Genomic DNA, 18,883 nt, shown 5'->3' with positions numbered 1-18,883 from the left:
TCACTTAAAAATATGGTAAGTAGAGAAAAATTGTCCAACTTTCTCTGCCTTTATTCTAACTTTTCTATACAAACTATACTACTGGGTAATCAAATGTTTGTCGAGAAGAAGTTTATCTTTTTAAAAGTATTCCAAGAAGAAATGGTGACCAAATAAGAATATCACCATTTGTAACATCTAGTTAATTAATAGATATATTCTAGGAATTAAGCACAAGTGGCCGTAAATACAACAAAATGAGAGACAGCCAGACATTATATGCCTCCTAATGGAAGACTACAACCCCAACATGTGAAGAGCTTGAACATGAATCAGGTCAAATCTGATTTGAGCAAAAGACCAATTTCCAGGGAACAGAGAGGCAGAGAAACATGTTAACTACACTCTGGATATGTTATCAGCAAAATCCAAATTTTGAGGAACCCCACAGGTAAAAATACTAGGTTTCTTCAAAAAATTAGATCCACTGAAAAAGGAAGAGTGAGAAGGAGAATATGTAGATGAAAAGAGGCTTAGAAAGCATATTAAAAATAAAACAGAAAAATTACATTAGTATTTATTAGACAGATGTTAGTGAAAAACCAGGAAATAATTATAAATATTAGGATAGTAGTTACATTTAGGAGTTGAGAGGGAGTTGTAATAGGAATGGGTTCCATGGAGTTCTTATGAGGTAGCTAGCTGGCTGAGTTCACTTTCTTTATCTGGGTGGTGGTTATAAGAGTGTCTTCGATGTAATAATTTATCAAGCCATACATTTGTTTAATTCTGTTTTCTATATCTGTGCTGTGTTTAAAATACATTTTTAAACTGGGTGAATGTACATATTTATGATATAGTTTTCACAGAAAATGTTCCCAAAACTCTATTTTTATATTACATATCAATTGATCAAGTTGATAAACACAAGAAGTCAAAGTTGATATTTTCAATATTTATTAGTAAGGCCGAGGCAACAGCCTTTAAAACAGCACAATTGCATAAGTTATCAAGATACATCTTGTATATAATCACAAAACCAAGACATATTTTTACATAGAGTAAAACTCAAGACAGATTTACAAGCATTTTTTAAATACAATTCTCATGAATTTCAGTTCCATTTATTCAACCTTTAGCTCAAGAATTTGTATTTGTCTGTTCATTAGATTTCCCAGAGATATTTGGGTAGAACAGAAAGAATACATTAGCAAATCACCAACACGGCATGCAACATATAGTTAGAAACAAGACATATCTCCAAGTACTTTACTTTTTATTTTGAAATCAATTTTATTAGGTTTTTATTTTTTTAGACAAGAAATTTTTTCTTTTAACATCAGATGTGTTTTTATTAGGGTATCAGCACACACATTAATCGGTAGTGGGAGCACCTGGGCACATCACCAACAAATATATAGACACAATCAAACAATAATCATATTCACATGCTGAATGCCAAATGAAATTAATATTTCAACTTTGTCTATTTTACCAAATGTGTAGTTATATACAGGGTATCGAATTAAGAAAATGCTCTCAATCTACCTATCAGATAAGGAATCGTTTGATTAAATGATTTTGATTTAATGGGTAACTTTATAAATAACAACGACATGAAACATACAGAGAACATCAATGTGTTGTATTCAATGAGAAAATCTATTTCACTCATTCATTCATGTTTTACATCAAAGGCAAATAATTATTAAAGAGACAGCTCATAATTATTCATTGAGCTTTCTTTCACTTCCATCTCAAGCTCAAAAAGAGGGAAAATCACTCTGTCACACTTAGAGTTATAAACATATATAGCTGTAGTTGGCTGCTTTTGGAATATTAGACATTGTAGCAATGAAAATAAGTTTTTAAAAATATTGTTAGTTATGATTTAAATAATAAAGTAAAAAAATACTATAAATATCTTTGTGATATCTTAATGAAATGAAACATTGATCAAATAATTTTTAATAAATTGGGCACAATATAGTATATTTGCTAAATTTTAATTTACTTCACATCACCACCAAGCTAGTGTCACTACTGCTATCATCACTTTCATCACAACCGTTCCTAAAATAAGAATCAATATCAGCTGGTTACCAGCTATAATAGTCCCACAATATGACAATTTTAATGTGTGTGATCCATAAAATTAATTCCACTGACATACTGAAAATCTGAATTTATTAATGTGATTAATTACAAATGGGCAATATTAAGGAGCAAAGACAATCACTGTCCCTTAGTTTTGGATACTGTTTTTTCAAACCAAAATAGTAAATAAAGAGTTCAGAGTCACCAAAAATCTCATTAATCTTAAGTAAAAACAAGAAAACGCCAACTTCTTGCAATTAGTGTTATCTGTGTCTGTAATGACCATTCTGTAAATCCCTGTCTTTTGTAAAATTCATTCTACTTTTGCTTCTTCAGCCATGAAGTTACCTTAGGACCAAATTTTAAACCAAGAAGCAACTTCAGTCTTTGATGACTAAACAAAACAGGAAAAAATTAAGAGAATTTTCAAGGTATAAGTGTTGTAATTGGACTAATCACATGTTATTTAGAGATTACAAACTTCATCTCTATTAGGACTAAAAAAAGCTAGTTCTAATAAAATAAAATAAAATAAAAAGTGGGAAATTATATGCTGTGATATATACAAAAAAAGTAAAAAATACCAAGAGCCCTATTTGCAATTAAAAAAGAAATACTTTTGTTGTAAGAAGGGTAATCAACATTATTCAGAAGTGCATTCGTGTAAGGATCATTGTTGCATAGAATAATTCCAGTACAACCTAGGAGTTTGGTTAGCTGCACACTTGGCACACTTTGGCAGGATCTTATGCTTCCTGAAGGGGAATGCTGGTGCACAAAAAGAAGCCCTGTGGTTAACTCTCTTGACTGACCTGGCCTCAACACTAGTTCATTTCCTTGGAACAGAGGGGCACCTTTAATGAAAAGACTACTACTCTTTCAGGCCATATAGCTACTGACAGATGGTCTCTGTTTTGGTGGCACCTCCATTTGTATTACTTTAAAAGAAATTGCAACTGGAATGAAGTAAAATAACTGGTCATACAACCTCTCAGGCATACCTCTGAATGTATGTGGCTGCAGAAGAGGACCTAAGGTGAGCCAGAGTTTCCTTTTAATGGAATATAGCAGAGCCTTTTTATGTCAGATCGTCTTTTCTTCCCCAATTATGAATGATGATTACAAGCTTTCTAAAGTGCTAACTTCTGCTGGAAATATCCATGGCAACCATCAATAGATCTAGGTGTCTCCAAAAATAAAATCGTAGCAATATCAAATCCTTAGTCATTTCCTCCTTCTATGCCCATTTTAAAGAAATATCAATGGTAAAAAATCGAGGAAAGAATAGTGACTTCTCTCTTAGATTGGAAAAGAGTGCATTTATATTTTTTAAATGAATATAATAAAAATATATAACCTAGGATTGATTAGAAATTCTTTAATTTTTAATGTTTTACATTTAGCCAATTTCTCTCAAATTTAACTTTTTTTTTAATGAGTAAGTTCAAAATCTAACCAATATATTTGGAGATGATTTCTCTAAACCACTAAAACCTCACCCTTGAATAAGAAGAGGCTTTTAGACTCAGAATGTTCTGAGAAGCAATTTAATTTATTTTGGTGTAGGGTATGGGAATAGGATAAGATCAGTATAATCCATTTATTTATAATAACCCAATTTGCAAATAATTTTCATTTAATTCTTCACCTTTTTTCACGTTAAAGTTTATATTTTGGAGAAAAAATGGTTTCGGAGTTAACATACTTCTTTTATCCATGTCAATATGTCATTGGTTTAGAAGATGCTACTTTGCATTTAAATTTTAAAAATAAAAAGCTGCATAATAATTATTCTTCACTTATGTGTATAAAACTATAGCTGGAAATGTGCTTTCAATTTTTTTTATAAATCACTTAATTTGACCATCTCAACATCCCATTAGGAAAGCTAGGAATACATAATTACTTTTATCTTTCAAATAAGAACAGTGGGGGAAAAGTGAGTTTAAGTGACATGTGCAAGGTGACACAGTTAGTCAGTGGCAGAACCAAGACCCCAAACCAGACTTTCAAACCCAGCTGAGTGTATTTCCTGCAACTCTATGTTTTTGGTTTATGGAGAAGAAGATGCTTCATTTTAATGACTTAGATTTGGCCCTTTTATTTTATACTGTTAAAATAGCTCTAATTATATTTTAACCTCAATATAATGTTGACTTTCCACATATTTTTCCAACATGGATGCACTGTGATTACTGTCATTACTGTCTTTTTTATTGTCATAAAAAAGAAGAATGGAGCACTAGAGAGAACTTGAGCATAGGGTTAAGGTTTTCATTATACAATTGGTTGATGTGTTAAGAAAAAAAAAACATAGAAGAACAGGAAATGACATCAATTTAATTAATCAATGTCACAGATTAATATGATTTGTTTGCCAGAGGAAGAATTTTCTCTATCAATACATCACTCAAGAGAAAAGTACTGTGTGGGATAATACATTCATTTGCAAATCCACAAAGAACAAATTATCATGCGCCCTAAGAACATACCAATTTAATCTATGCCCTTTGGTATGTAGATTGAAAATATCTTGGTTTGTGGATAAGTTGTGGAAATTTTGATGTTTTCAAGCAAGGTTTCAATAGTTTGTAGGGAAACATTCTTTGTTAGCCGGTCATGGCTTTATCTCTAGATAAGTGAAATTCCATTTCTACTTAATATTATCTTCGCTCTACATTATCTCAAATTGTACCAATGTGCTTATACAACATGGATTCCAAAATTAGTGTTGCTCACCCTTGTAACATTTAGACACAGAGAAAACCTGTACAATATAGTCTAAAAGCCATAATTTCTACATCTTCAGTTCTCCTTTCCTTGTGAGCACAACTATCTTACTTCTAGTTCTGGACACATATCGTAGGTGTATTCCATTTCAGAATCTCAAAACATTAAATGTCTGAGAAGATAAGATGAAGAAAGATTTTTGGACTTTTGAAAACAGATTTGTCACATCAGTTTTTTTCCTTTCAACCAAGGTTCTTTTGCATAAAGGATTACCTTTGTCTGCATTAGAAACTATATTAACTTCAGCTTCTGCTTTTAGCTCTAGCTCAACTCTGCTCAAAGTTTTTGCATTAAATAATCAAAAATTTTCTTACTGTTTTTCTTGACAGCCCCAAGAAATCTAAGGTCTCAGAGGTCTTTTTTTTTTTTTTTAAGGTTTTAGATATACAAACTTTTCCTTTGAGTTTCTTTTTTGTGTTCCACAGCAATACATTTACAAGGCTTTAAGAATGTTTTTCCTGTTTTTTCTCCTTTCATATTTACCACTGGACACATAACAGTATAATGTTATCCAACTATAGTCTTGATCCATGATTATTTAGAAAAGTTTCTGTACCCTGAGCAGACTTATTTCTTCAATGTGTTTGAGTAGGACTGACCAAAAGTTTGTGCCAGTTGACTATTCTTTTTCTGAGATCCACTTTGTCAAGCCAGATACAGGCTTCACCAATCAAAGTCTTTTTCATAAACTTCCCTCCATTGGAGAAAAGTAAAATCTAGAAAAAAGAGCCAAAATTATACATACATGTATATATTTTTCATCCTCTTTTAAGGACATTTGATCATCAAAGAAGTCACACAAATGAGAAAGGGTGAGGGTGAGGGAAAGTAGCAAGCATACTGATAAGCGAACTTATAACAAAGATATCCTCAAAAGATTTGCATAAGATTAATTAATCCTCATCAACATTTCCCAAAAGAAAAGACACATTCTGAAGGATATGAAAATTCTAGATATATATTCCCAGCTAGTTCTAACCTGGTTTAGGCTTAAACTGATGAAAAGTTTCACAAAAGAACTTTGCTAGGTACATTTTTATTGTTTATGCAATATTAACTCACGTACAAAATTATTTGAGTGCTGAGTAAATAAGTGAATTTACAAAGCTGATAGGACATAATGATTTTATTTAGCATTTAATTTATTGGTGATTTTATTATAATATGCACTTTCAAAGTGGTTTCTTGTCATACATGAGACTTAACATTAGTTGAAATTCATAGGATTTCAGATTCAAGAATTTTTTTTTTTTAGAAATGAATTGAAAGAATGGTAGGTGGAGCTAACCGTTAATCCTTGACAACTCTACGCCTATTTCAGAATCTTCTTCAGAAAATTTGCTTTACCCCTGGCTAAAAATTTACTTTTATGTTTCTGACTTCAAAAATCTACATTTCCAGTTATGACTATCTCTTTTGGCCTCTGGTTTGGAGATTTCATATGTCAGTGTATATTTTTACATGGATCCTGCCTTCTTATCAAATTTATCACATTTCAACAAACTCATGCTCTTTCTCTCTCTCCGTCCTTTAACTACTTAATCTCTGTCAATGACACATTTGTTCACACTAACTGCAGAGTCTCCTTTAATTTTTTATTCTCTTCCATGTTAATGTAAATTAATCCTTTCAATGCAGTTTTCACTTTGTAATATCTCTTATATTTGTCTCTAGTGCAGGCTTTTATTTTAAGTGCCAGTACCACGGACTTCTCTTGCCACATTTTATCATCTCTCTCCTTCCTCCTCCTTTTTCTTTATTCCTTATCTCAACATCTATTGAAGACATACTATGTACAAGCATAGTATTATAGGCTGTGGAACAAAGAGTGATAAAAATGATGGCTGGCCCTAGAGAAGCTTATTGTATACAACCAATGACAAGAAAGTATATAAATTATTGTACAAGACAGATTGGGATTGGTCACCTAACAAGATGAGCAAAATGTAACCTCAATACGGTATGATGAATGAATTACATCTATCTTCATCAATAAAGGGCTGAATTTACATTGAAAGATGTGGAGTATTGTGATGGGTGAAGAGAGTTGGATCAGAATACTGAAGGGGAGAAAAAATATGAGCAAAGAATTTGAGGCTTAACCTGATTTGAAAAGATTCTGGTGTAAATGAAGTATAAAGTGTGTGGAAGAGTACAACAGAGATGAAATTAAATCAGTACAATTAGAACTTACTTTAGAGGACTCTGAATGAATCATGCTAATGGTGAGTCATTGAGGAGCTTTAATGTAACCTAACCAGTGTTTTGTTTTGTTTAAAGTAGAAACTTTATTTTATTGAATATTCTACTTAGAAATATCAAGTTGTTTAATGAACATGACTTTATTAAACCTTTATAGCAACTCAGTGAAAACAGATTAAAGTATAAAAAAAATCAATAGCTGAAAAGGCACTGATAAAGGTTACCTTTGAAGATTCAGTAAACAATGCAAATCTCTCATCTGATATCTTCTAGATTTTTTAAAAAATGTTTTATTATTAGTTTCAAGTATATAGTACATTGGTTAGACACTTGTATAGTTTATAAAATGATCTCCCTAATTTCTTTTTCTCTTCTCTGGTTCTCCACTTAGCCATTACATTAATACTAAATACATTTCCTATGCTGTTCTCTCTCCCCATGACCATCTGTCAACTACTAATTTGTACTTCTTTAACCCTTAACCCCTTTCTCCCATCCCCCTAATCCTCCCCTCTGGCTGTCACCAGATTGTCCTCTGTATTTACGAGTCTATTTTTGATTAGTTTGTTCTTTTTGTTACTTAGATTCCATATATAAGTGAAATCATAGGGTATATATCTTTGTCAGACTTATTTCACTCAGTGTAATAACCTCTAGGTCCATCCATGTCATTGCAAATGGTAGGATTTCATTTTTTTAAATGGCTGAGTAATATTCCATTGTATATATGGACCACAACTTCTTTATCAATCATCTGTTGATGGGCATTTAGGTTGCTTCCACATCTTGGCTATTGTAAATTGTGCTGCCATGAACATAAGGGTGCATAGATCTTTACAAATTATTGTTTTGATTTTCTTTGGATAAACACCCAGAGGTGCAATTGCTGGGTCAAAAGGTCTATCCTTTTTAATTTTTAAAAAGGTCTATCATTTTTAATTTTTTGAGAAACCTCCAGACTGTTTTCCATAGTAGCTGTACCAATTTGAAATCCCATAGTACCAATTTGAAATCCCACCAATCCAATTAAAAAATAGGCAGAAGACCAAAACAGATATTTCTCCAAAGAGGAAATATAGATGGCCAACAGACATATGAAAAGATGCCCAAGCTCACTAATCATCAGAGAAATGCAAATTAAAACCACAATAGGATATTACCTCACACTTGTCATAATGGCTATCATTAGTAAATCAAAGGAACAAGTGTTGGCGAGGATATGGAGAAAAAGGAACCCTCATACACTATCGGTGGGATTATGAATTGGTATAACCAGTGTTTTTAAAAGGTACCTCTGCAATCGGTATGACAAAATGAATTAAAAGGGTAAGATCTTGATGGCATGTAGGCTAGATATAGTGTTGAAATGATTTGAGTAACAAAGGTGAAAATCCAAAGAGGATTAGTGGCAGAATAGAGACAATTCAGTAGCTGATTGGATGGAGTGAGTGGGCTGTGGAAGTCTAAAGGGTCCCTGGGAAAATATCTCTAAGAATTAATAGGCTTATAAAATGTAACATAGTATATGATCAGTTTATAAATATTGAAAATTGAATAGAAAATAAATACTGTATGAATAAAAATTTTAAAATAGTAACTGTATAATAAAGAATTACCTGAAGAGAGTGTCCAGCAGGGCTTAGGCTGAATCTAAAAGTTTCATTGAATGAAGGCTCTCGATCATGTCTACAGACTCTTGTTTTTTTCTTGATCACCTTTTTTTGGGTAGAGATGTTCATTACATATATTTTTACATACAAATCTGAAAATAAAAATTTAGCTTGTTAAGTGTCCATTCATCATACAATATCCTATTGAAAAAATTATAATTGTATACTGAGAGCTCTCCAACAACTTATAGTCAGCAGACTATGTTCAATTTGTTTCAGACAACATAAAATGATTAAAAGATACACAAATTTTCTTAGAAATTTTAATTTGTTTTCCTATTCTATATTAAGTACATCACTAAGTTTATGTGTTGAAAAATATCTATCTAAAAACTGGTGAAATATCAACTTCTCTATATAAGAGAAATTAATTCTTACTTCACATTTTTTCAGACATATTTGATGTACAGCCCAAATTTTAGTTTGCATTTTCCAGAATATTTAAAATGTATTTTTAAAGAATTCTTAGACATATTATATTGCTCGTTATTATAAAATTAGATACCTGGTAAGTGATCAGGAGATTTAAATTTGTAGGTAATATTTCTGCACTGAAGAATTTCAACTATTAGTTGTTCACCATCTGTTTTCATTTCTTTCTTCAATGCAATCTTGATTTCTCCCATTACCTGAGTTTTAACTAGAAGAATTTAATAAAACTTTATTAAGGAATATGTAATGACATTTATCAAATGTGTAATTCAATAATTCCAATATTCATTAACTGAGTGTTTATCAGGTGCTAAACAGCTTATTGCATCCTGTGGATACATATATGAATAAAATATGGTCTAAGCCCTTAAGGAGTGAAAGTTCTCAAGGGGTGACTGATAAATTATATATTTACAACAAAGTATATAACGTATAATGGTAAACTAATAAAAAGAGAGATATGGAGGAAATATAAGTAGTAAGTGTTACTCGACTATAGATTTTTAGGCCAAAAGAGGTAATAGATGAGACTGGGAAAACAGACACATAAAAATAATAAGATTATAATATAATTTATAGAAATTAATGTCATATGAAATACAAAAAGTCATTTGCCATTAATTGCTCATTACTAAGCTTGCTCAAGAACACTTGCTAATATAACTAAAAGTCATTGTAAGTTATTTCTACGTCCTATTTCCTTTGTAAAAGAAATAGCGAACGAAAAGATGTAGTAATAAAAATACATGAGGGAAAATAAATGAATGATTTAAATGAATCTGATATATTTCTTTCCAGTGTTTATCTAGGATCTTTATATTATTGAAAAAGCTATTCATGCTAGGTCATATTCTTTACTGATTTACACTTCCCTCTATCAATTTATATATTCATCCATTTATTTATTTACCAACAAATATTTTATTTCCCACCTTACTCTGTGATAAGCATTCTGTTAGGAAAAACAGATATAATGGTGAGCCAAAACATACATGCTTATTGATTTTATGGTTTTCCCATGTATTGAAAAGAAATCCATTAATCAAATATTTTCATTAATAAATGTATAATTAGAAAGAGAGAAAAGGTTATGAAGTACAAGAGAATGGTTTCAGGAGAGACTGAGGAAGTGCTGCTTGAGCTGAAACCAGAAGATGAAAAAGAATTAACCAGGTTAAATGGATGGGGAAGAACATTCTAAAGAGGAGAAACACAATGTATTCACAAAATGGAACATAATGGGACTGAGGAACTAAATAAATATTCATATGACTATGACATATTGTTAATTGATGCCATGTTAAGAATTTGGTTTTTACCTTTAGAAAATAGAAATTTATTAAATATCTTTAAATATAAATGAATTGTTTGTTCTCAAACATTTTGGTTTCAAGACTTCTTTACATTCTTAAAAAATGGAGGGTTCTCAAAGAAATTTTGTATATGTGGTTTACAGCTGTTGATATATAAATTAAAAAATACTAATTAATGTAAAATTACATATTTAAAATATTTATTTATTGATCAGTTAAAATGAAAATAATATACTTATAAATAAATATTTTAATGAAAATATCCATATTATTCAAAAAATAGTGAGGAGTGCTATTTTATATTTTTTCAAATTTCATTCATGTTTTGCTTAATACAGAACACCTGGATTCTCATATCTGTTTATTAAATCTATTTAATTTGTTGTTTTAGTTGTAATATATGACGTCCAGTCTCACACAGTTTATACACACACACACACACATATATAGTTAGAAAAGGATCGAGAATTTTAATATTCTTATAGATAATTTTGAACAATATTTAATGTTACAATAAAATTTGATACGTGGTAGTTTCTCGAAGCTTAGTGGATATGTGGAATCTATATCATTGAACTTTTTAAACTGTTACTTTAAACTATATAAGTCTATCTTGCACTTTGAATGGATCTTTTAACTATGCCTAAATTGGTAACATCATATGTTGTTCATTTTGGAAAATTCCTGTTCACTCAGTTATGCCGGTCTTCAAAATGTTGACACATTTCATACAATATGAGACATGTATTTGTTAATATCATCAGCAATATCATCAAAAAGTCTCTAAATATTGAGAAGCTGTCAACCTCAGGGAGGCAAATATATATTTTTCAAAATCCTATTTTTACTTTAAAGATGAATTTTATCATTGAAAACAATTGTCAATTGTTTTTCTTAAAGTTACAAGCTCATCTTGTTAATTTTTGAGAATAAGCAGAGTTTGTCTATCAGCTGCGCTTTCAAATGAAAATGATACTTTTTGTAAAAAAAAAAAAAGAGGCTAGTTTAGTTTGCAACTAAAAAAAATGCACAAATATGTTTTCTCAAGTCCATCATCATATATTGGTATGCAGTAGAAGTGCTTTATGAGTATTTGTAATTTTGTCACACAGAATATTAGGAAGACATGTACTTAAGGGTCTAAGTGTCATAACAATAATCTTAACCTCTTTCATTAACAATATTCTTAAGTGAAACTGGCCATTCTTTCCCCAATAAGTGCAAAGTCATAGAAACATAAATATAATGACTATCAGTACAGTTTAGTGCCACTGTCTTTATTTGTGCTAAGTCACCAGCAGTTTTCTGCAACACGTGTTTTGCATTATCAATGTAAATGTCAACACAGTAGAAGGTAAATAATAGCTTAGTATATTTAAAAAATAATTTGACCTCATGGACATATTTAAACAATCTTGGAAACCCACAGGGGTTTCTAAACCACACTTCGAGAATGATTGTTATAGAATATTGAGTAATCTTTGAGAAGAAACTAAAGTAACAAAAGCATTATGTGCAAAATTGTAAAAAATATTAGACTATAGTTTAATTATTTTGAGTTAATTTTGTCACACTTTGGAATATAGTTATTTTGATGTATTTATTTCCTGGATTAAATAACTTTTTGATTAAATTAATTTAGATTGCTATATCTAGATGTACACTGACATGTGGAAAATATATCTACCAAACTATAACTTGCTCTGCTCTCTTTCTTCTATTAAAAAGCTAATACTAAATTCAAAAACTAAAGTCATCTTCTATATGTTTCACAAACTGAAACACAAATTTTCTAGATACAGTTAAATCATAGTACTTTAGCAGTCAATAATTATAGATACTTCATAGTAGCTGGATGTTAGCTTCACTCTCAAGGAACTCAAGAAAATAAGGTTCAAGTCAAAGATTTTATGTATAGCTAAGCTGTCTTTCAAGTATCAAGCCTAAAGTTTTTAGTATAAAGAACTCAGGAATACTGTACCAAGGTTGATTCTCTGAGAAATGTATTAGAGGATGCTTTTCATCAACCCATAGAGATAACTAGAGAAACTTCAGCAAACGAATTGATAGTGAGTATTTATATATTTAAATTACAAAGAAGACATTGGCAATTTCTATAAAAAGCTATTATAAACATTGTCTGATCACACACAAAAATAGTAAATCTATTTATAAAATGATTCTATTTCTTTCCTCCAAAGCCATAAGAAAAAGCAAAAAGAACTACTGTTCCATCTCTCAACCCAAATCTGGGTTGAAGGGAAAAAAGACTATTCTAACATGATAAGGAGGGAGTCAATGAAAATTCACTCCCATTATTTGTAGCCAATAGAAGTTGTGGGCACAATTGATTACACTAATGAGTATGATGAAATAAAATTTATTTTTATAGTTTATATTCCTTTTTTATAGGCCTTAAATCTCCAACACACCAAGCATGTGAAATTTGTTGTTGTGGTTGTTTTCCATTTTCTCACTTGGGAAGAAAGGTACAATTAAATACTTGCTAATTAAAGTTCTCAAGTCATCACATTGCTTGCTTTTTCTTGGAAGGTTAAATTCACATGCATCACAGTGTAATACTTGTGAAGTTCTTTATAAGTTTCTCCTATCTAAATATTATTCCAGCTTTTTTTTCAATGTTTCTACTAAAAGAAAAAAGGGACAAGCCCACTGAGGTGGTCTCAAAGAAGAAATGCATTAATTGTGAGTCATCACAATTAATCATGTCTGCCTTTTCATAGGTTCAGAATGCCTTTTCACTTGAGACAAATGCATGAATGGTGACAAAAAACCTCTGTGTCCACTGTCTCCACAAGGATGGGCAACAACTCCAGATCTGGTCAAGACTGCACACATAGAGGACACATGAGGATGTTTTGTAATTTTGTTTGGAACAGAGAATAAATGAGTGGTGAAATTTGAGAGCTAAGACACAAATAATCCCATTTAAAAACTATTAATAAATTAGAAACATCCTGGAACAAAAATTAAATAAGATGGAAATAGATATTATTGTCAGAGAGGAAAGAAAAGCTTTGGATGATATAGAGAGGAAAATACAGAATAAAGGAGTTAGAGAACAACTACAGGTTTGTAGAACTGAAAATATGATTCAATATATCTGCTCAGAAAAAGAAAATTCAAGAAAATAAAAAAATAACATTTATAATATAAAGGTATTTCTCTGAAATAACAGAAGAATAAATCTGTGGATCAAAAGAGCATTCTATATTTTTGGAAATGCTGATAAGTTGATACATTGAGATTCCTATTTGAAGTATTTCGAGGATATATAAAACAATCCTAAATGATCTAGGGAAAAATAAATCCCCTGAAAGAGTACATTGGTGTATAAAAGAAACAGACAGCTTTCTTAAATATTTAAAAGAGTATACCAGAAGATATTGAGGATATAATGAGAGAGAGAGAGAGAGAGGGTGGGGCATGGAGAGGGAGAGGTTGGGAAGGGGGAGAGAGAGTGGAAAGGAGGGAAGAAAGGAAGGAGAGAAGGAAGGAAGGAAGGAAGGAAGGAAGGAAGGAAGGAAGGAAGGAAGGAAGGAAGGAAGGGAGGAAGGAAGGAAGGAAGGAAGGAAGGAAGGGAGGAAGGAAGGAAGGAGGGAGGGAGGGAGGGAAGGAGGAAGGAAGAAAAATTTGAAGATGAAATCCAGACAACAAATAAAACATGGGACAGGAAAGTGGAAGAAAGTGGAAGAGCACTGATATCCTTTTAGTAGAGAGTTAATCAATAAAATTCAAAATTGAAATATAGTATTAAAAATCATAGTTATTCCACCTTTTAATATTTTCAGTTTTGTTTCTTAAACTTAGTGAGATCTTTTATAAGCTAATATGGCAAAAATATTTAGTAAAATAAAACTATTCCTTTGCTTTTATTGTGATATATTCTTCCCTAAATTAAAAAAATATATATAATCATTTTTTGACACAGCATGAAAAATTTAATTCTATTTTAATAAAATCGTGTGTCTCTTCATCTCAGCTAGCTAAAGTGTTCTAACTAAGTATAATTGTAAAATTGGCTTATTTTTATCTTCCACAGCTTTCTTTTTTCATATTCTCTGGTGCTTTATTCTCCATTAAGATATGTAGTGCTCTTTCCACTTTTTGTTCTCTCAAAAATAAAAGTTTACATATATTTTATCTTTGAAAAATGTGTGTATGTCATATCTATATATACACATTCATGTACGTACCTATATCTATATCTCTACATATCAAATTTATATTTTTAGACCATATTTTAATTAAGAAAACATTACAATTAACAAAACATAATCAATATTTTACAACAAGAAACAGGGTTGATATAATCCTCATTTTACAGATAAGGAGAACAGTGGCTTGAGTATTCTAAGTAACTTGCTAAATTGTTAAGTGACCCAGGCAGAACTTCTAGAAAAATCTAAAGGAGTGCATCACTACCAAGCCAGTATAACAGGAAATGTTAGAATTCTTTAAGAAGAAAAAGGGGAGGGGGAAAAAAAAAACCATGAATAATAAAATGACATATCTAGCAGCAATTATTTTTAAAGTAAATGGATTAAATGCTCCAATCAAAAGATAGGGTGGCTAAATAAATAAGAAAATCCAGATCTTCTGATTTTAAGTTCAGGGCTTCATTGTCTCATGAACATCTTATATTTTCTTATAAATAAGATTTTTTTAAAGCATTGATGCATTCATGGAGATATTCATTTAAAAATATTTATTAAAAATACTATCAGAATGAAAGAATTTCCAGGGGCTGTTTTGCTATTTTATTTTAGCCACAAAACAGGACCTTAAGAAGCAGATAAAACATAGAAATAATTATTTTAGATGTTTAAACAATGGCTAGAAGTTACCATCTATATATACACATTGAGTCAATTATGCAGGTTATTTATATTAAACAAAACAGCAATAACTACTTCCTAAAATATTCATGATAATATGAGATTCTGTATGCAATAGACTTAAACATACAAAATGATTTAAAAGAAGTGACTATTAAGAAAATGTTTCTATTTTACTTACATCATTGGTATCTGTAACACTTAACTGTACATAATGTAAATTGAGATTCACTCTCTGTCAGAATTCTAAGAATTGTATTGCGATCTGAGCATCTGAGCAGCTTTTGCCAATGTAAGATCATTTTAGGCAGAAATCGCTTTAGAGGCAATGTTTAATTAACTGAAAGTGAATACAATGTGGAAAAGAAAAGTAGGAAAGAATAGTACTTTGTAAAAGGAAAGTCTGTGTATGGAAAACAGCATAGAGTGAATAAAATTTTCCAGGCTTAGATTTCTTTGCATTTGCAAATAAATACTATGTATCAAGGCTGCAGGTCACTGATGCTAGCTAATGAAGCCTGAATTGGTGTTAGATAAGATATATATTTAGCCATGATAGTCTATCATCTCATAAATTATCTATCTCCTGTTGTTCATTCCAAATTTAAGAGAAGTCTAATATGAAATTAAGATGGATTTGAACAACCAGATATTCTGGCTTCTAGCCTTGTGAGATGGCAGGCCAGTCATAAATATCTCTGCTTTGTATTTCTTTACATTACAAGGTGAAAATATGTAAGATTAATTATAGACTATGTATAATATCTCAGCTTTGTAGCATAATAAATATTGGAATATTTTCTAATTAACTAAATATTATTTAGTCCTGGCTCTCTACTAAATATCTTCTGTTCTAAATATTTTTTTCTGTTTACTCATGGTTTTTAAACCCAGCCATTACAGAAAGTCTTATAATATCTTAATACCTGGAAATAGCTAAAGTAGTGATGTATATTCCCTTATATATAATTGTATTTTTCTTTCTTCTGATAGTTTCTATTCTATCTGCTTTAGGTCTAAATGAAATTTTTAAAAAATGCTAGTGTAACAAAGGTAAATTGTTAGCACAATGTCTGAAATGGTAATTATCAATTAGCATTAATTATTTTATTTTTCAACATTTGATGCAGTGGAAAGTCAATTCTGGAAGTAATCTACAGTTTACACTTAGCAAGTATCTATATCATTAGGTCAATTGTTCAATTTATTCAGAGTAACAAACAAAGCAAAAATATATATTGAAATATTCATATGTCAATAGCTTTAAAATTAAAATTTCTAAAAATAAAAAAGATCTTTTTCCACTTTGCAGAGCCTGTTACAGAGAGGAAATAAGCTCGCTATAATTTGTTTTATTCACCAATCTTTCTCTGCAATTTCCAACCAGACATATTAACCCTACCCTAGAATCTATAATAGTTTTACTTTCCATGCTAAAATTATATCTATCTCTTCAACAAGTTCCAAGTGGTACTCGATAATTTGACTGTGGTATTCAATAATTATCTGTGATTGGCACTTACCCTTTCTTTACACTATGTCCCTGAGCAGAAAGAAAGTTACTAGATCTTTTAATAAGTCTGATAATCGTACCTGTATTAAATTTCATCTCTTAGTATATCATTGTTTTGTAGAGACTGTATACAAGCCACTGATACGTGTTAAACTTAATTCTCAGAAATATGTTTTCTGGGTGGAGGTTCTTACCTGCACAGGAATGCTTTATGTGTAAGAATAAATAGAAATGAAGAATTACAGTTTTTAAAGATTTAATCCAAGTAATTTAATGTTTGAAAGAGGCAATTAAGAATAAAATTATGTTTATTTAATGTTATAGTGCATTAAATTCTAGTCCTATTACTCTTACTATATGATCTCATGAAGTTTGTTCTTAATAAATCAGCTTATTCATACAATGAAAATGATACCATGCAGCTAGCTCCATTAACTTTTATACCTCTGTATCTCAGAAATGATTATAAATGCTTGGATCCAGCATTTTTTACTAACACCCACCATCAATAAAGAGTTAGAGAATTCCTAAGTTAGAATTTGTCAAGTGCTTTGTGATCAGATATAAATAATTTCTTTATTTATTCAATGGATTTGGTTTTCAGGAAAAATGATTTTTCATCGTAAATATATTTTAAGAAATATAATTGCTACTCTCTCATAGTTTAAGTATACACTCATCTGTAACTAAGTAACAAGGAGAAAATTCTGATATGTCCTAAATTAAACTACAGCAGGCCAGAGAGTGGAAGGAAGAGATAAGAGAGGTTAATCAATTAGCAATTGCAAGCTGAAAACCAACAAAAGACTGCTTACATTCTCGAATGTATGTTGAAACTTTGAATTCTTTTCCAGGTGGCTAGTTCCACGATTATCTAGAGCCAAACACCAGACTCCATCATATCCTGCTTACTCATGAACTTTCTACCGGTAGCCCACAACCAATACAAAAAAGCAAGGACTTCATCCTTATGGACTATGCAACTATTCAGAATTAGCCCTGCTTCACCTTCTCTCACCCTTTTTATCTATAGTCAATGCAAATTCTTTCAAAACAACTTACATCTTTCTTTCCCAAACTCATTGTATGAAAGAGCCTCATCAGCCCCACGATGGTGGACATGTTTGTCTTCTAGCCCTTCTAGCCCTGCTACTGGCGGTTTAGACTGTATGTCTCAGGACCTGGTCCTTTATCTGGCTAACATATGGCTCAACAAACCCTTTCAGAAGAACATTTGGCCTCAAAGATTATTGTTTAACATAAGTGAAGAGTACTATAATATTATGAATGATGAATACCAATTAAATAATTTTTAAAATAACATGTAAACTTCTGTCATATTATCTCACTTTTCCTCAAACAGGTGAAATAAAGGTATTTATTTTAATTTCACTTTAAAGAAAAGAGACTAAATTTTAGGGTGACTAACTTTCCAAAAGTCACATAGCTATCTTAGATATTTCCAGCAACATAGTCCAAGGCTATTGACAAAATTGTGATAATTCATTATGTGATAGTGATTGTGTGCCAAATTCATCTCCATGTTTGTGAACATGTAAGGTTTGGCGGGAGGAAACTTGGGATTTTGTGGGGGACCTCAGAATTTGTGGGGAAGTTGTTCTGGAAAGACCAGGTTCAAACAAGAAAGGAAATAAATGCTTACTCCTTTCTTTTCCAAAGCATTAATTTATGAACCTATACTTCCTGATTCGTTAGTTGTAGGAAGTAACACTTCACTTGAATGATAAAGACAATGTACTCACTTTATTGAACAACTCTTGTGTTCCAGGTACTTTATTATATAATATGCTACAGCCTTTAAAGTGCAATGACTGTGCCTTGTTTATCCTTGCCTTTTTATTTCATAGAAAAGAATCTAGTAATATTAGATGTTCAACAGATGAACTTGTAACAAATTTCTAATCTTTACAGCAAACCTACAAAGTAAGTATCATTTTCACCTGTCTGAAGGAACTGATTTATCACGTCTGACTCAAAAGCCCACACTCTTCCCACTAAATCAGCTGA

At 30.9% G+C, this 18,883-nt stretch overlaps 1 protein-coding gene across 1 annotated transcript in view; it reads right to left on the bottom strand.

The window, feature by feature from the left end:
• Positions 1 to 951: 951 nt before the first annotated feature.
• PCLO (piccolo presynaptic cytomatrix protein) overlaps positions 952 to 18,883 on the bottom strand; it is a 368,833-nt gene continuing 350,901 nt past the window's right edge. The window contains exons 23-25 of the mRNA XM_023533486.1: positions 9,244 to 9,378; positions 8,685 to 8,830; positions 952 to 5,582 (exon numbers count right to left, since the gene is read on the bottom strand). Coding sequence (XP_023389254.1) covers positions 5,442 to 5,582; positions 8,685 to 8,830; positions 9,244 to 9,378 — 422 coding nt within the window. The 3' untranslated portion in view covers positions 952 to 5,441. The remainder of the gene's footprint in view (positions 5,583 to 8,684; positions 8,831 to 9,243; positions 9,379 to 18,883) is intronic.

The sequence above is a fragment of the Pteropus vampyrus genome, unplaced genomic scaffold (genome assembly GCF_000151845.1).
Source record: "Pteropus vampyrus isolate Shadow unplaced genomic scaffold, Pvam_2.0 Scaffold4, whole genome shotgun sequence".
Classification (NCBI taxonomy): domain Eukaryota; kingdom Metazoa; phylum Chordata; class Mammalia; order Chiroptera; family Pteropodidae; genus Pteropus; species Pteropus vampyrus.
The sequence above is the reverse complement of the archived record's forward strand: the minus strand, read 5'-3'. Positions and strand labels throughout refer to the sequence as shown.